The sequence below is a fragment of the Bos javanicus genome, chromosome 1 (assembly GCF_032452875.1).
Source record: "Bos javanicus breed banteng chromosome 1, ARS-OSU_banteng_1.0, whole genome shotgun sequence".
Classification (NCBI taxonomy): domain Eukaryota; kingdom Metazoa; phylum Chordata; class Mammalia; order Artiodactyla; family Bovidae; genus Bos; species Bos javanicus.
Genome location: NC_083868.1, coordinates 130,938,386 through 130,956,476, shown reverse-complemented (window position 1 = coordinate 130,956,476; position 18,091 = coordinate 130,938,386). Strand labels below are relative to the sequence as shown.

The 18,091-nt window shown below is 51.1% G+C and overlaps 1 protein-coding gene across 5 annotated transcripts in view; it reads right to left on the bottom strand.

The window, feature by feature from the left end:
• Positions 1-2,218: 2,218 nt before the first annotated feature.
• Positions 2,219-18,091, bottom strand: part of DZIP1L (DAZ interacting zinc finger protein 1 like) — a 54,809-nt gene continuing 38,936 nt past the window's right edge. For all 5 annotated transcript variants that reach the window (XM_061420821.1, XM_061420828.1, XM_061420812.1 and 2 more), the window contains 8 exons: positions 16,616-16,646; positions 15,226-15,279; positions 11,863-11,996; positions 9,657-9,849; positions 6,519-6,735; positions 5,904-6,091; positions 4,715-4,854; positions 2,219-3,150 (listed from right to left, as the gene is read on the bottom strand). In XM_061420821.1, coding sequence (XP_061276805.1) covers positions 2,989-3,150; positions 4,715-4,854; positions 5,904-6,091; positions 6,519-6,735; positions 9,657-9,849; positions 11,863-11,996; positions 15,226-15,279; positions 16,616-16,646 — 1,119 coding nt within the window. In that variant the 3' untranslated portion in view covers positions 2,219-2,988. The remainder of the gene's footprint in view (positions 3,151-4,714; positions 4,855-5,903; positions 6,092-6,518; positions 6,736-9,656; positions 9,850-11,862; positions 11,997-15,225; positions 15,280-16,615; positions 16,647-18,091) is intronic.

The window sequence follows — 18,091 nt, the reverse complement described above, 5'->3', positions numbered from 1 at the left end:
ATACTTAAGTGGGTAGCCTTTCCCTTCTCCAGGGGATCTTCCCAACCCAGGGATCGAACCTAGGTCTGCCGCATTGCAGGCAGATTCTTTACCAGCTGAGCCACAAGGGAAGCTCAAGAACCCTGATTAATACACATGTTCCAAAGTTCTTATAAATCTTGCCCCTAAATTTTTCAATGTATTTGAAAGTGGGAAGGGGTAAACAGCATTTGCTCAGTTGCTAAGTCATGTCCAACTCTTTGTGGCCCTATGGACAGAAGTACACCAGGCTTCCCTATCCTTCACTATCTCCCTGAGGTTGCTCAAACTCATATCCATTGAGTGGGCAATGTCATCCAACCATCTCATCCTCTATAGCCCCCTTCTCCTCCTGCCCTCAATTTTCCCAGCATCAGGGTCTTTTCCAATGAGTTGGCTCTTTGAATCAGGTGACCAAAGTATTAGAGCTTCTGTTTCAACATCAGTCCTTCCAATGAATATTCAGGGTTGATTTCCTTCAGGATTGGCTGGTTTGATCTCCTTGCAGTCCAAGGGACTCTCAGGAGTCTTCTCTAGCACCACGGTTCAAAAGTATCAATTCCTCAGAGCTTGGCAAATGAAAAACTAATACATTAGTCTCCAAAATAGAAAAACAGATTTGGAAACACAGAATTTAATTATGAACATTCAGGAATAGAGTCATTCTTCATGGGTGATTATCACCAGTGTGTGTGAAAACACATGGGCTTTCACATCTATTTCACTTGGGTCACCATGAAAGCAGAGCCTGAGGCAAAGATTTGGGTACAAGTGAATTTATTTCAGAGGTACTCCCAAGAAGCAAATGTGAGTGAGAAAAGTGAAACCAGATGGAGAAAGGCCAGCAACTGGGATTCACCTACCCTGGGTGAATCCTGGGTGAATTTGAAAAACTGGAATAAACCTCCGAATTGTCAAACCAAAGCGCAGGAAGCTGGAGCAATTATTCACCAACTCCCATTCCACCTCGAGTGCAGGCTGCCCTGGTAGAGTCAGCTCTCTGCCACTTCCAGGCTGTACCTGCATGTAGTCCGTGCAGCCTCCCACATCAGAAACAACCCTGAGGACAAGCGGCAGAGATCCCAGCGTGCACAGTGATGTGGGGAGCTGGCATCTGTAGTGCACTCAGAGCTACAGGAAACCAGGAGGTGGCAAGGGACCCCACAAACATCTTTTTTTTTTTAACCTCCCTCGCCCAAAGCCTGTGAATAGGAAAGCATGACTTTGTTGGCAGAATTCTGAGAAAGGGATGAACCTCACTAACACTCCCTACTCACTGCCCCTTCCTTCCCCTCCTCACTGAGTCACTGGGATAATCCATACATATTCTCAGCTGGTCAAAGGTATGAGACCCCAAAGGGAATTTACGCCCTAGCAGCAGAGGTGGGCTGACCCCGGGTCCCACATAAGGCCCTTCATAAACCATGCCCTGGCCTCACTGAACAGCTTGGTACCATGATACCCCCAAGCCTCCCCACCCCCGGACCCCTTTATCCTCGGCAATGCCTTTCCTCCTCACTTCCCCTAGTTCTTTCTGCTAGAACCTCAGGGCTTACCACCCAGAGGTCAAAAGAAGCCCGGATGGAGATCTGGGGAGAGACCCAAGGTAGTGGGAAAAGACAGATGAAGCCAGATTGGCCATGAGCTGAGTTGATAAGCGTTGAAGCTGGGCGTCAGGGATAGGCTCATGGGCTCATGAGCTCTGCTCATGGGCTCATCTCTCTGCTCCCTCTACTCATGAGGCCTGGAGGTGAACGGCTGGGCTTCCCTTTAGGGAAAACTATGGCTGCTCTACTAGTTCTCACTCTTCTGGGCACCGCAGTCCATGGCCAAGCAGGGTGGGGTGCCTGGCTCTGGCCATCCTGCCCAGTGGGGACTCCCTGGTGGGCTGGGCCTGCTCTGGAGCTCCCACTGACTTGGTGGGGCTGTCAGCTACACAGCAGTCTGGCCTCCCCTTGCCCACTCCTGCTGGCTGCTCTTCTCCTGGGGGTCAGACCCGCACTGCATTTGAGCACTTGCCCTGATCCAGCTTCTTCTGCCTTCACCTTTCACAGGAGTGACTCCCCAACAAACCCATTGTACTGCCACCACCATCTTGGCAACTTCACCCCAAAGTCCTAAACTGACAGCTGGGGTACAGATGGCTCTGGCCCCCACCCAGTCTCTGCTGAAGCTCCAAAAACAAGGAAGAAATACCAGAGAGTGATAAACATGCTGTATTTAAGGGTTTATATATAATAAATTAATGCTCTTTACATTAAAAAAATACTATAGATATGTATATGTATATAACCTAATTTTAGAAATATTATCAAAACTTAATTTGTGGTCCCTTGGGGATATGAGGCCCCAGCCAGGTGGCCCGCCTTCCCTCTCACCCATGAGCAGGTCCTGAGGACATCAGCTCCGGGCAGCGCTCCACATTCACACCCAGCTGCACTGAGAGGCTCTGTCTGTGCTTCCATAACGCCCCAATCTCTGTTATGACCCCATACTTTTCGTCTCCCCCCTCATCTCTGCCTACACTCTGGCTCAGCAGTAAGAGGCCAGACGACCTCAGTAAATGACTTTGGGTCAATTACTGAATGGCTGACTCAGGCATAAGTCCCCCAAAGGACCCCATAAAAGACCCAGCTCTACAGTGTTGCCAAGGTTTACAAAACGCTGAAGAGTAGAGACCAAGTGTCTCCTTTCAGTCTGGAGCGAACATGGAGGTAGATTAAGGATGCTCTTTCAAGGTCCTGTTACAACCCTTTCTCAGCCCTGGGACCCATGGGACACTGCCAGAGCTCTCACGGGGGATGGGAGAAATCATATGTGTCTTCTACTCTGCTTCTGTCCAAGGAGAAGACCTCTCAGCTTCTGGGGAAGACAAGAAGCCCAGCAGCCCCATCGATGGGGGGTTCTGAGCCAGCCCCACCCAGCTGGGTGACAAGGCTGGTCCTCTGGCTGCCAGAATCAGAAGCGGGCTCACCAGCCAGGGACCCTGGGTTGACTGGGGCTCCAAGAGCTGGTGCCAAACTTCTCCGGGAGCTTTGAGCGAGACAAGGGCTTCGGTTTCTCTCTCTGGTTTAGGTTCTGTGGGAGATCTTCCAAGGAAGAGATCTCCAAGTCACTCTCATCCTCAGAAAGCTGCAGGGAGAACAGGGGAGAAGAAAATGCATCTGACCAGGGAGGACGGATGTGGGGAGAAAATGCAGATCTGGAAGAAAGCAGGAGGGGCGCTACTCCTCCCATCTTCTCATGTCCATGTCTTTGAGAACCTGCTTCAGAGACCTGGGGTCACAGCCATTGCAAAACACCCCTGAAATTCCACTGGCCACACTGAGGCCAGCCCCAAGGCCTGTAGAAGATCAGGTTTCTCTTGTTGAAATTTAAACTTTGTCCAGATTTTTGAACTGCCCACAGTGAGGAAGTCCAGGGACTTAACTTCTCCAAACTCCTGAGCTGACGTACCAGTGCCTAATGCACCTACCCCACCTGCCACAGACTGCTGGTCCAGGGCTGGGAAACACTCTGACCAAAGGTGCGTGAGGGGAACTCCAAGTGCAGGGATCCTTCAGCCTGGAAAAAGTCTGAGCTAGGGCCAATAGGGGAGCCAAGAGTGGGCCAAACTCCCAGGCTGTCCCGGAACCAGAATCACGGTCACCCCACCCCCACCTGAGCTCTCAGTGCCCAGACCATTTGCCTTGGAACGTAAGGACAACCAATCAGAAACCTCCAGGGCCCCAGGTGGCAAGCAGGCTCTGGACAGTGCCTCAACCTGCACTGGGCGGTTGGTGCTCTCTCACAACTGACGATGAATTCTTTTTGAATACATTTTGAATCATTTAGACTCATTACTCACAAACACACATGAGCTACATAATAAACCGAACATATCACATAGCACAGGGTGGGTGTCGGGGTTGCCAGGGGAGGTGTATTCTGGGAAAAACCAAAAAGTGATTGCCCATTATTTCTGAATTTTAGAGCAATAACATAGGTCATCCTAGGATGCATCATTCTGATTGAGAAGGGAGGGTAAAATTACAAGAGCCAGAAATGTTTCTGCCTAAGAAAACACAACAGGAATACAGAAGTGGTTCCCTTATGGGGAGAGGGGAGGTGGCAAGGACATCCTAACAGGAATGGTCTGGGATGCTGAGCATCTGAGCGATAAATGTGATGGCAGCTGGAGCTGGAGAGAGGCAAGGCCATTAAGACATTCTTAGTGATGAGGAAATGGCCTTGGATATTTGGAACAAAGGTGCCTAATATCCCCACTGTGTACTGTGGAGCAGTCTGCTCTGCACACAGTCCTGCGCTGGGGTCCTCGGGGAGTGAAGAAAGGGGAGAGCTTGGCTGTGGGATGAGCTGGAGCCCGAATAGAGCAGCTACTGCTGGAAGCCAGGCACAAAGCCAGGTCCAGGCCCCATCAGAGCCAGAAGTGGGGGTGTGCGTGGCTGGGAGAAACAACCCGCTGAGCAGTGGTTCATGTAATGAACCACGAGGCTTTTCGATGTTAACAAGGGACACGAACAATAAGCACTGGAGAGTGGGCATTGTGCCACTCCTGCAGGGGCAGAGGAGGCGAGGGGCAGGAGGGCAACTGTAGTGTCACACACAGGCCCTCCCTCAGGCCCCGTCCAGGGCCCCAAACTCGAGCTGGCTCGGTAGGAGACTGCAGGGGAGCCTCCTAGGTCCTCCAGCCTACCTGGGGCTTTCCTCCTGGCACAGCAGCTTTCTGTGGCCCGGCACTGGGCACTGAGAACAGACTGACCCCTCCAGCAGGCTTCTTGGCTGGAGCCTCCAACTGCTTCTCAAGGTTTCTGACCATCGATTGCACCAGTGTTCCTGGAAGGCAACCAGAGTATGACTAGCATCATCCCCATGGGTCACGTCCCAGGTCCAGTGTGGATAAAGGGAGCGTGGAGAAGAGTCCGAAGGGAAAAAGGAAAGACAAAAGCAGTAGAAGACAGGCAAAGAGAGAGAGGCTCAGGCCAGCATGGGTGGGGAAGAGAGGCTTGGAACATCCAGAAATGTACTATGTCCTGAAGGGCACAGCTGGGCACAGCAGCTTAGCAAGCTGCCCTTTCCTCTTAGCAGGAGGAACCGCTGCTCAGTCGGTACATGAACTGCAAGATTAATGTGTAGTTTTTCCTCCAACATCTTCACAGAGAAATGAAGAAATATCATCAATATAAATTCGCTCAGGGCTGTGGGGCCAGATCCACTTTCTATGAACTCCTCACAGGAAGGGGGCTAAGCAATGACTACATTTTCAGTGTGAGAAAGCAAGGTGGATGTTCAGACCTCAGGACTGGCCAGGAAGCAGGGAGCCAGCCATGGCCTTCCAGGATTCAAATGTCTGGGGGCCTGAGCAGAGGTCCAGAGTGATGATGACCCTTGGCTCACTGATTGATTAAAAACCAGTTAGTTAAGGGTCTATTATATTCATACTATGTTCCTTGCCCCTCATCACTCATCTTATCCAGATACCTCCCTTTACAACACAGGAACCAAAACTCTCCACACCAGCACACAGGGAGCAAGTGACAGAGCCCAAAGCGTGTTCAAAGACTCCACATTCCCAGTTCCTAGATGTTTACACCCTATCATCCACCTGGCAGGTCATCAGTTCTTCTCCAGAGATCTGGTTCTGGTGGGTTAGATGGGCTGGCAGGCTGGGACCATGCCATGGACAAGATGAAGTTCCACAGAATTCATGACACTGTAGACTTGACAGATGGCACAGAACTGGGATTACCCCCCAGCTTGTCCACTTTCTGCCTTTGGAAAGACAAAACCTAAGCTCTATATTCTTTAAACTTTGGCTAGAAAATGCAACTGAAGCCCAGAAGCTACAAGCCTCATTAACAGTCTTATAAGAAAACCTTCCTCACCTGAGGAGGCCAGCCCGCCCGAGCCCTTGCCAGGGGACTGGGCACTCCCCTCCGAGGTCTCGGTGTCAGACCAGTCCCAGTCATCCTGCGGCCAGGGCCCCACCCTTGAAGGAACTCTCGGGGGCTGCAGGGATGCACGCGGCCCAGCATCTCCCTCCGAGTCCTCTTCAGAACTGAACGGGGGCGTACTGTCAAGAAGGAGAGGAAATGAGGAGTGCGTGAGCTGGAAGGAAGATGGTCAGAGCCACACTTCACCACTTGCAAGCTGGTTGGCCCAGAGCCAGTCCTGCCCCTGGCACCCCTGGGCCCAGACACCAGCCAGGAGTCATCTGGAGAGGGGCAGCCACCCTCTGTTAGAAGATGAAGACCCAGCCCCTCCAGGGTGGCAACTGGGGCTTGGGGATGAGTCATAAGAGGAGGGGAGGTTTGCTCTGGCCTGGCTCCTGGAGTCCCAGGATCAAGGGACTCCAGTCTCTTCATGGGTTGGACCCCACCTGAGGCCCCTCCTGTTCACTTCTTTCTCTGCCCCTCACCTGTCTGCAGAAGCCAGTGGGGGGCCCAGGACAGGGTGGGAGTCACACCACGGACCCTGTGAGAATGCAGAGCCCACCTCACCTCAGCCCAGGCCCTGGGGAAGCAGGGGTGCCGGGGGGTCCAGATGCTCTGGAGCGAGGAGTAGGGCTGGGCCCCGGGGCCAGGCCCAGGCTATGGCTGCTGTGGCTCTGAAGACTTGTCACAGGGGGCTCTGCCAGCTTGGATGGCTGTGCCACATGCAGGGTCCTGGCCTTTGGCTGGACCTCTTTGGTGACCAGCGGGCTCTGCTGGCTTTTGACTAGAAACACAGATAAGAACGCGTTTCAGGGCATATCCATCTGGACTCTCAAGCCCAAGAGGAGGCAGAAAGAGGCTCCAACACACTGGAAAAGAACAAGTCACTCTGTGCAGTGTACTGCTATTACCACAGCAGATTTAATTATTTCCCCCACCCCAAGTATCCCACGGCCAGCCAAGCCTGGGCACCAGGTTCTATCAAAGACCAGGAGAGCAACTGGTGTTCCGGGGTCATGTCATCATTCCAGGAGACCCAGGGGAGGCAGCAGGTCTAAGGAGGCCCAGCGTGTCTGCAGCCCACCCCTGACACAATCCGAGAAGCTGGCCCTGCCAAGGCCACCTACCCTGTCTACCCAACTCCAGCGGCTGCTACTGGAGTTCAGGCAGCCTTGCAGGAAGGCCTTGATGCCACCAGAGGGCACTGTAGGACCACCTGGGCTGTCAAGATCCATACACCTCCTCCCAGAAGGGGCCTGTAGCTGGAGTGTTTAAGGCAGGAAATCAGACACAGCCCCTCCCTCTTCCCAATTACCAGGAGGGTCAAGCGTGGGGGCGGGTTGTGGTGGGGGCGGGGAGTGGGGCTGTTCTGCAGGACCCACAATTTTTTTATGCAAAGAGAAGAGCAGAGAAAGTACATCACAGGGAGGCAAAGTAAGTACTGGTTCATGAAACTCCAAAGTATGGACTGAGCCACAGCATAAAATGCATTTCTTACTGTAGTTCAAAGTTAAAAGTGTTTGAAATGCACTACTCTCGGAGGATGCATTCACACAGAAGTGGGCCTTCTAGGAAAGAGTAACCTAAAGGCAACTTGTTAAAGTAAACTTGCTGAGGGAAAATAATAATAGCTACAGTTACAGTGGACAGACCAAGCTAAGCACTTTACATCCAACATCCATTTAGCCCCAGACAAGGCTTCCAGAGCTTCAGGAACTTGCTCAAGACCCACGATTCCATGGGAATCCATGGCAGATGCCAACCCAGGTGGTCAGTCACCCCAAATCTCAGGCTTTTGCCACTAACAAGACTACATCCCCCACCTTTGCCTCCAGATAAAAGAGGCATGGTCTGAGCAGAGACAGGAGGTGCGCATTTGTACAGCACTCCTGAGGACTAGAAGGAGAGCACATGGGGGTGCAGAGCCAGAAAGTGGCCTAAGAAATGCCAAGAAAACAGAGCTCATCCCATAGGTCAGTAACAGGCCCTGAGAAGGAACAGCCCCCCACCCCGCCCCAGGGAAGGGGAGAGAGTCAGTGGGGGGCAGGGATGCTTCCACCCCAGGTTCTGGGACCACAGGCACAAGCGCTGGGGGAGGGGGTGGCACCACAAGAGCAAGAAGCCTTTCTCTTCTCTTGGAAACCAGGACAAGGAGGGGCTTCCATCCACCCCTCCAGCCCTCAGCCCCAGGGCCTGTCCCCTCTCCTCTAAGCTGCCCCAGCCTGTGCTGGGCCCCATCACATCACCTAGTTCTGGCTGGTTTCCAGCTGAGGGGCAGGCCCTGGCCCAGATCAACTTCAGTAAAGGGAAAAGTGAAAGTCTCTCAGTCATGTCTGACTCTTTGTGACCCCTTGGACTGTGGCCCACCAGGCTCCTCGGTCCATGGAATTCTCCAGGCAAGAATACTGGAGTGGGTAGCCTAACCTTTCTCCAGCAGACCTTCCCGACTCAGGAATCAAATCAGGGTAAATACTGCACCTCAGTAAATACTGCACTAAATTAAACAAATTAGGAATGAAGGAGCATTTGAGGCAGAGGGCTTTGTGACAAATTTCCTTCGGTCTGAGATTTCTTTCTGTGTGAAACTGAAAACTATCCTTTCCTTAGTGATTTTAAGGTCAGGTGTTTAAACCAAATAGAACAGAGTTACCCAGACCATTGATATAATTTTTACCATATTCTCATACCAACTGTCCTGTTTTCTATGTAACATTTTTATAGAAAATGATACCACTTTTAAACATAAAATTCCCACTTTATACTTACCCAAGTAATCATTTCCATGAGCTTTCAGGGTTGCTATGTTAGTAATATTTTTCCAATGTACATAAAGAAAAATAAAGATTAAATCTTAAAATTATTGATTCATGTACCAAATAACAGATAACTAAAGTACGGATAACTAAAATCATCTTGCATACCTCCCAGAGATGTGTGGACCACACTTTGGAAATTTCCTTTGCACAAAGAGCTCAGGTTGGGTCTGCCTGGACATGAGGAGATAACACAAGTGACCCTCCTCTGACCACATACTCCCATGACTGCAAGGAGCTAGGGCATCGCCCTGCATGAGGATCTGGGACCCCTCTAGAGATGGGGGCTCCTGGTGCAAAGACACAATTCCCTTGCTCCCTAAGTTCCTTGAGGACAGAGACCAGAGGGTCCTCACTCACATCCTTCAGTCTTCCACAGGAACCACAGGGCCTTTCCTTGTCACAACCCCCAGGGACAAAGCAGCTGGCTCGCCCAGGGAAGGAGTCTGAGCTCTGAGGATATGTCTGCCTGCTGAACTGGCCCAGCCTCTCATGCCCTCCCACTGCTCTAGGGCAGAATATTCCATTTGATTGATCCTTGCTTCCATCTGGAGCCCCTGTGCTGACAACACTCTGTTGGAGCCAAGTTCAGCCTATGGTCCAAACAAGCAAAACAGTGCAGAACTGAGCTGCTGAGGAGGCCTTGTGTCTGAGCAAGGACAATGGCCCTGGTTCTCCTCTGCTTCCCTGAGGGACCCGGGTGACCACCCCACCCCTAGACCCTGTTTTTCCAACAGAGGTCTTTTGGACTCAGCCACCTGCAAGAGCCCTATTGTCTGGACCTTCTGAGCAACAGGCAACACCCCGATGAGGACAGAGATTATATCCCTCCTCCACACAAGCCTGAACCCTCCCAGCTCCCAGTCCCAAGCAGGCCCTCTTGCCAGCTCACCTGGCACCTCGCCCTCTGGCTGGGACACTGGGGCCCGGTCCCTCTGTCTGTCCTTGACTCTGCTGGTGGCTTCCTTAATGAGCTTCTCCCTCAGGCTCAGAAACTCAGAAAACCTCCTGGCCTTCTGCTCCCGCTGGGCTCGCAGGATGGACTCCAGGTGTCTGAGGGTCTGAGCGGGAATTCCCTTGGCATCCTGGAAGACACAGAGGTCCCCTTTGGAGATGGGCTCCCCTCCTCCCTCCCTCGGCCTCTCACACCTGCTGCTGGCCTGGGAGTCGCTGGGATCGTGCTGGTGCCTCTGGGAGAGATGAGCTGAGCATCAGGGCAGGGCGAGCAGGCTGCTGAAAGTGAGGTGGGCTAGGGCTTGGGAGCCCCAGCAAAGCACGAGCAGAGAGATGATGCAGAGGGGCTACGCACAGTTCTGTCAACATCAAGCATACAGGCTGAGACGGGACATGCCTCTCCACTATCCTTGTGGGAGACCGCAGCTTGCTCCTTTCTGTACTTGCATCATCATCTGGCCAGAAACATTGTCCTCCGTGGCTGACAATGGTTGAAAACATCAACTGCAAAAAATTGAAGCCAGGCACCCTTCCAACACTTAATGGAAGTTTCTTGGGCTTTTGACATCCACCCTTGAGGAATAATTTAAGATTAGAAGAAATGTTTTAATCAAGTCTGAACATACCAAAGTTAGATTGAGCGGTAGTTGAAAAAAGTCAATGATTAAGGGGCATCTTTGCTAAATTAAACCTAGGTGTTTGGGTTTTTTTCTTATTTTACTCTATACACAAAGTATCCTCAATGATGTGATATTCCAGCTGCCTTAGTAATAAGGTGGGTGTTTTTAATCATGGATTTCATTGATGCCTTTAATGATAATATCCATACTCTGGTTGAACAGGAGCATGAGAAAACAATGGTGTTCAAATATTAATTTGTACCAGATAGGGCTTTCAGAGCCTGCTCCACCCACAGCCACCTGCTGAGTGGGCATGGCCAAGGGTGCTACTGATGATAGACACTTCACCGCTCCAAAGGCCAGATTGAGCCAATTAAATTCCTCTTGTCAGAAAATACGGTCCCTTTGTCCAATAGAAGATGGGACATCTTGTTTAATAGTTCCACCAAGACTATCTAATTGTAATTTGTCAAAATAATATCAATATGAAAAGTGAAAGTATTAGTCACTCAATTGAGTTTTTTGGCAACCCCATGGACTGTAGCCCGCCAGGCAGCTCCTCTGTCCACGGAATTCTCCAGGCAAGAATACTGGAGTGGGTTGCCACTCCCTTCAGGGGATCTTCCCAACCCAGGGATCAAACCCAGGTCTCCTGCATTGCAGGTGGATTCTTTACCGTCTGAGCCACCAGGGAATCCCTTGTCCACTTAATGTTCACCATCAGACCTGGACCTTCAAACTAAGGCACATCCCCTTATTATTCATTCTTTTTTTTTTTTTTTTTTTTTAATATTGGGATGCCCTAAGATCCGAGGCTTCCTCTGCTGCTTGCCAGGGGCTTCTTCCAGCAGCTCCTTATCCACTAGGATGAAAAGAAGCAGCCTATTATTCATTCTTATAGTATCCAATACTTCACTTGCAGAGCATTTGACAATGTTAAGTTATTAAATTCTGGAAAAGCATTGTTTAGTATCTGAGTTTCCTACCATCTATAAACTCCATGAAAAAAATTTTCAGTTCTAATTCATCGCTGTATTCTCAGCATGCGTGTGTGCTAAGTTACTTCAGTTGTGTCCGACTCTGTGACCCCATAAACTGTAGCCCACCAGGCTCCTCTGTCCATGGAATTCTCCAGGCAAGAATACTGGAGTGGGTTGCCATTTCCTTCTCCAGTTTTCTCAGAACCTAGTACAATAGTTAGCATAAAGGTGCTCAATAAATATTTGTTGAATATGTGAACGACAACAAAGAAAAAGCAATAGAGACACAGAGAAAGCAGCCAGTAAGTGGAGAGCACGGAGAGGTCAGGACACGGGATGACATCTCAGGAAGCCACTGGAGGAAACAGAAGAGATCACAGTGCCAGCTGCGTGGGTTTACGTTCCCGGACACCAGGGGTGCCCCACCGGAACGAACAAGATGAATAAGCCTACACTATAAAGAACAATTGACCCTTTGTTGGTTTAAGAACGCCCTGCGTCCACATGGTAGGTGCGGCCCTGCCACGGTGGTACCGGAACTCACTCTCTTTATCCCCATGCTTTCCAGCTTCTCCTGCAAGGTGTCCTCCAGGACTGGCCTGAACTGCTTCAGCAAGGTGGGGTTTCGCCTCAGGGCTTCTAGCACCTTCTGCTGTCCGCTGTGGGAGTCCTCCAGCTCTGCAGCACAAGACACCACCAAGGTCAGCCGGGGCGCCCAGAACCTCCGCTCCCAAAGCCCCAGTGCACCCCGCCAGGAGTCATGGTCTCCAGCCTATGACCCAGGGCCACCAACCCCACCGGAGGGTCCATCCCCAAGTTGTTCCTCTGGGAATCACGGCAGCAGACCCTCCACCCACCTTTGAGATCCTCATCCCCTGGACCTTCAAGATCTGGATCAGTCCCGTCCCAGGTTGACTCAGAACTTTTGGGGTTCTGACTCTCAACAGCAGCTTGTTCCCCCGGCTCCATTCTTCCTCCCCTCTCTCCCCACCCAAATTTATTGAGTATAATTTACATACAGCACTGTATACATTTAAGATGCACAGCATAATGATTTGATTCACATTCATGATATATGTATACACATATATACTGTGGACAGACAGCTGCCTGCTCCCCTCGAGTCTACTGTCTAAATTAGGTGTTCTCCCTCCAACTATACACAATAGAATTGCATGGGTTTAAAGTACAGATTCTCTGGCCCCACCTTCCAGAGTCTGATTCCACAGATCTGGAGAAGGGCCCTGGAATCTGCATTTTTACTTGCTCAGATGATTCTGATGGAGGTGACCCACAGACCACTCCTTAAGAAATACTGACCCAGTGTGCATGCGTGCTAAGTCGCTTTAGGCATGACCAACTCTTTGCGACCCCATGGACTGTAGCCCACCAGGCTCCTCTGTCCATGGGATTGTCCAGACAAGAATATTGGAGTGGGTTGCCATGCCCTCCTCCAGGGGATCTTCCCGACCCAGGCATCAAACCTGCGTCTCCTGCAACTCCTGCATTGCAGGCTGATTCTTTACCGCTGAGCCACCAGGGAAGACCTACTGACCCAGAGGGTAATGAAACAGGCAATTAAAATACAATGTGATTACTGCTATAAAGGGGCCGTCCAGGGTGAGTCAGGGTAGACCTCCCAGAAGTGCTCTTCAGGTCTAATGCCAGGGGCCACTGTGGTTAGAGGTGGACCAGCCTACTGACAAGTAATATGAGTGTGAACAGGCCAGCACTGGGGACACGAAAGAAAACCCTCAAGGAGCTCAATGTCAAGTAGTAATCTTATCCCTTGGTTGCTTATTTGAAACACCTGGGCTCCATCCCAAGCTAAGTACATCAGAATCTTGGAGGGTTAGCCCCAGGCCTTAAGATCTATTTGTGAAACTTCCCAGATCTTCTAACAACAGTCACGCCTGAAGACCAATTGGTCTAGAGCAGCGGTTCTCAAAGTGTAGTGTAAGCCATGGCACGGGAGCCACCTGTCACTTATTAAAAACCCAGATTCTCAGATCCCCACTCCAACCTGTGTGTGAGTTAGTCGCTCAGCCGTGTCTGACTCTTTGCAACCCATGGACAGTAACCCACCAGGCTCTTCTGTCCATGGAATTCCCCAGGGAAGTTGCCATTTCCTACTCCACCACTTCAACCGGACTGAATCAAAATGTTAGTAGGTGGAGCCCAGCAGTCTGTGTTTTAATAGATCCTCCCTCGCCCCCAGGGTCAATTCTCTGCTGAGTCTGCACAGGGCATGAGCCCCAACTGGGCTGTATATTGAAATCAGCATTGGAGCTCTGTGTACTACTGCTGCCCGAAGCTCTGCCCCGCGTGTGGTGATCTAGGCAGCAGGCGGCCAGTTGCTCCTCCAGAGCTGCAAGCAGCCCAGGAGATTCTTAGTGTGCGACCATTGCAGAGAGCTGTGGGACGCACAGAGGTCCTCAAACTTGAGCAAGCACCAGAATGCCCGGGAGGGCATTCAGACAGAAATGGCTAGGCCCTGCCCCAGAAGTTCTGATTCAGTCTGTGCAGTCTGGGACTTGAGAATCTGAAAATCTGCATTTCTAGCCAAGTCCCCAGGGGATGCTGCTTCTGCTGGTCTGACACCAGAAGAGTAGAAAAGCAAGTGAAGAGGAACAGCAGAGTCTGACCAAGGTCTGGGTCCTCCCTGCAACGGGATGGGGTGTGGAGGAGGTGGGGAGGGGTCCCCCTCACTCAGTGACTGCCTCCTAGAACTCTGTGCCCCACTGGAGGATTTGGCTCATCCGCACTGTGGACCTTGTGTTACTCAGGGTTACCTGTATAACTTATTTTTACTACTATATTCCAAGGTTAAATGCACTGGGGTGGGAGAGTGGCAGAGGACTGATTAAATTTTGGTTCATCCATCCAATGGAGTACTTTGAAGTCCTGAAAAAATAATGGAGCAGCTCTATATAAAGGGATAAGAAATGACCCCCCATATGGTTAAGAAACAACCATAGAACAATATGTATACTGTGCTCCCATTTAGGAAAAAGGAAAAGAACGCATACATGGACGTGCCTGTGTTTGCACCAAGTGTCTCTGGAAAGAAACGTGACAAACCATTAACAATGGAATCTCTGGGCGGAGACTGGATGCCCTGGCAGGAGGGAGACCTACTGTGCACCCTTCTGCTTTTTCTGCCAAAAGCATAGATAACTGCCTCAAAAGTACATTAAAAAACAACAAAATACCCCCATGATGAACTCTCTGGTGACACAAATAAAACCCGTTCCTCAGTGCACCTGTTGGGTCACTCTGGAACTGTCACATCACAGCAGGGCTGGGCGTGCGGGCCTGGTCAGCAGGCTGGCTGTGAGCTCTCTCTGATCTTTCCTGGGAGTTCCTCCTCCCCGACTCACCCAGGAGAGTCTATTTTTTTCACTTCTCCTTTGCATCCCCTGGAAACATTCTGTTGAGAGCTCTGCAAATCGGAGTCAGTCACTGAACAGAGTGAATAAAAGTGGCAGGCTCCCAGGGCTCCGCAGAGGGCACCGAGGAGGATTCCTGCACATCAGGTTGGCCGGTGTGATCTGCCTGCTGCATGCTCGCCACGCAGAAGAAAACTGCAAAGGTCACCTAAGCCCACACAGTGAGGCCACATCCACTGCTCTGGGTCATACCAGGCGAGAGGCGGTGGGGTGGGCACCAGGGATGGGCGAGGCAGCAGGCGGCTCTGGGCAAGCCACTGGTCCTCTCCGAGCCAGGGAGAACCAGGAGGTTGCACATGTGTGCCTTCATGTCACGTGCCTGACAAGCAGCGGGTGGTTAAATATTTACCGCATATCCCTAGTTCCCTGCACCCAGATTCAGGCAGCCAGATCCAGTTAAGTAGAGACAAACTCAACAATGAAGAGGGCAGCCCCCAGGGAAGAAATTGGAGCCTCACCTTCCTCGGAAGAGTCCTCATCTGTGTCCACAGCCTTCGGGCCTTCACAGATCCCTGAGGAGAGCAGCAGTAGTTAGTATCTCCAGGGCCTTGGGCCCCACCCCCACCTCAAAGAAGAGCCAGGACAGCATGTGAGTGCAGGCCAGAAACAGCAAGGACTCGAGTCCGTCCTCCAGCAGACAGGGGCAGGATGAAGCAGTGGTCACAACCATAACCTGGGAGGCAGCAAGATCAGAATCCACATTCCAGCTCTGCCCTTCACTGGCTGCCCATGACAGAAGCCCTTGAACTTCTCTAAGCCTCACGTGCTCTTCTAGAAAGTGAGGACAGTCATACCCGCCCCACACTAAAATGTGGGGACAAAGTGCTGAGACAACGGATCTGAAGTCTATGACACACAGCTCTCATTAATGGCCCACCCCAGCCCTGGGCTTCCCAGGTGGCTCAGTGGTTAAAAAAATTGGCTTGCCAATACAGGAGACGCAAGAGATGCGTGTTCGATCCCTGGGTTGGGAAGGTCTCCTAGGGTAGGAAATGGCCTACCCACTCCAGTATTCTTGCCTGAAGAATTCCAGGAACAGAGGAGCCTGGTGGGGTCGCAAAGAGTCGGACGTGACTGTGCAACTGAGCACACACGCACACGCCCCAGCCCCAGCACTCAGATCACAGCCATAGAACGGCGCCTCTCCGAACTGGTTGCAAGACTGCAAAGGAAACATCTAACCTCAAGGCAGAGGCTGGGAAGATGTGTGGGTTTGCCAGAAAAGGCAGAAGGGAAGCTACAGGCATAGGGCAGCAGAGGTGGGGTGGAGTCGGAAGGTTTCACAAGGGGCTAGCCAGGTCCTCCAAGCAGGCTGGTCCCCCATAGGTTACTGTCGCCCTTTAGACATCAGCACCTCATCTGTCAGACATGCACACTAAGAAGCACGCACACAAGACGAGGAGGGCAGACTCTAGACAGGCATATTCACAGAGATTTGGGGTCAACTTGCTGCAGGATGGAAACAAGGTAAAGTTGGATGGAACTGAATCACAGTTGTGGTGAATTAGAAAGAGCCTGTTCATGAGCCCATCACCTCCCGCCCAGGATTCTCACCCCTCACCCCACCTCATGTCTCCACCGTCCTACAGAGAAGAGCAGGCCAGACAAGAAACCATGCTACCTGCACAGAATGCCTTCAGCATGAACCTGGGCTGGAGCCCTGTCTATCCCAGAAACAAGCATCTTCTCACCCTCCCTTGTCCAGCCAGAGAGCCTGATGCCACAGGTCCCTGAGCAGCTGCCACCATCCTCATCCTATACATTGACTGGTATAGCATGACAGAGACAGGAGAGGGGACCAGAGGCAGGAGAGACAGGAGACAGGCGAGTCCAAGACAACAGACTTACCCTCCACCTTCCGGAGAGACATGGCCTGCATCTGCAAAGACATGGAACAAAGCAGGTTACAGGCAGCAGGGGGCTCTGCTGTGAGCGGTGGGGCTGCCTAGCTCTATAAAGAAGGGACAGCCAGTGTTTCCACACCATCCACTGTGAGCTGGAGCTCAGAATACTCTGCCCTGGCCCCGCAACATACCTCCCGCTGTGCAGATGTGAGGGCATGGCGTCAAGACTGAACAGTGGTAATCAGGTTGGCACCATGCTCCATTTTCCCATGGTGGGGAGGCAAGAAGGCCCCTCTACAGAGAGGGACTGTGGCCTGAAGGACAGGAACCCCCATGCAAGCAGAGGGGCACAAGCACACAAGTGACCTCAGCCAGGACAAGGGAGCTGCCCCTCCTGAGATGTGGGCTCTGAGCTGAGTGCCCCCTGGGGGTAAGGGGGCATGATGTGAACAGCCACTGACTCTCTGCTCAACCCCTCTTTTCCAGGAAGTGCCTCTTCTTCCTTGGTTTACATAGTCACAGACAGGACAGCCCCTTGTAACTTTGTGACCCCCACACCACAGCCATAGCTGACTGTCCAGGTTTGGGCAGAGAATTCTGGATTGGTAACATGTCAACTCAAGAGCTCTGGGCAGCTAACTGGTTTGAGTTTTTATTTTCTTTGTTTGTTTCTTTTGCCATGTGGGGCAGACATGGAGTAGAAGCTGACCTTCACAGGGAAAATCAAAACAGTTACAGAAGAAGGAACAGAGACATATCACAGAGCAATGACTTGACCACATTTCATGTCTCTGGATTCAATTTATTCCTAGACTTAGCTGTTCCGCTGCCTTGAGCTTTCTAAGAGACCTTGTTGAACCTTATCACAAATCTCCTCTTCGGCTTAGGCCTGAGTCGCTTTCCACCACTTACTGATGAATGATTCATCCAACGTCCATTTCCATTCCTCCTTTGCTTACCTCTATCCTAGAAAGTATAGAGCTAATTATTTCTTTTCTAACCTCTCTCACAACTATAGTTTCCACAGTTTTGACTAGTAAAATATAAGTAGAAGCCTTGAGAAGAGCCTTTCATCAACTTTCTCCATTGAATATGGTTGTGATGGTTGGGGCTATGGCAGCCATTCTGCAACTATCAGAGTCAAGCCTAAGTCAATATGCTAAAGTGAAAATGAAAGTGTTGGTCACTCAGTCACTGACACTTTGCAACCCCATGGACTATAACCCATGAGGCTCCTCTGTCCATGGGATTCTCCAGGCAAGAATGCTGGAGTGGGTTGTCATTCTCTTCTTCAGGGGATCTTCCTGACCCATAGATCAAACTGGGGTCTGTCGCATAGCAGGCAGATTCTTTACCATCTGAGCCACCAGGGAATATGCTAAAGATGGCAATTAAAAAAATAATAATAATAACAGTCTAGAATTCCAATGGCATAATGTTGCTGCTAAAGTGTGGTCAAGTGTGACCTCTTTTGGTGTTA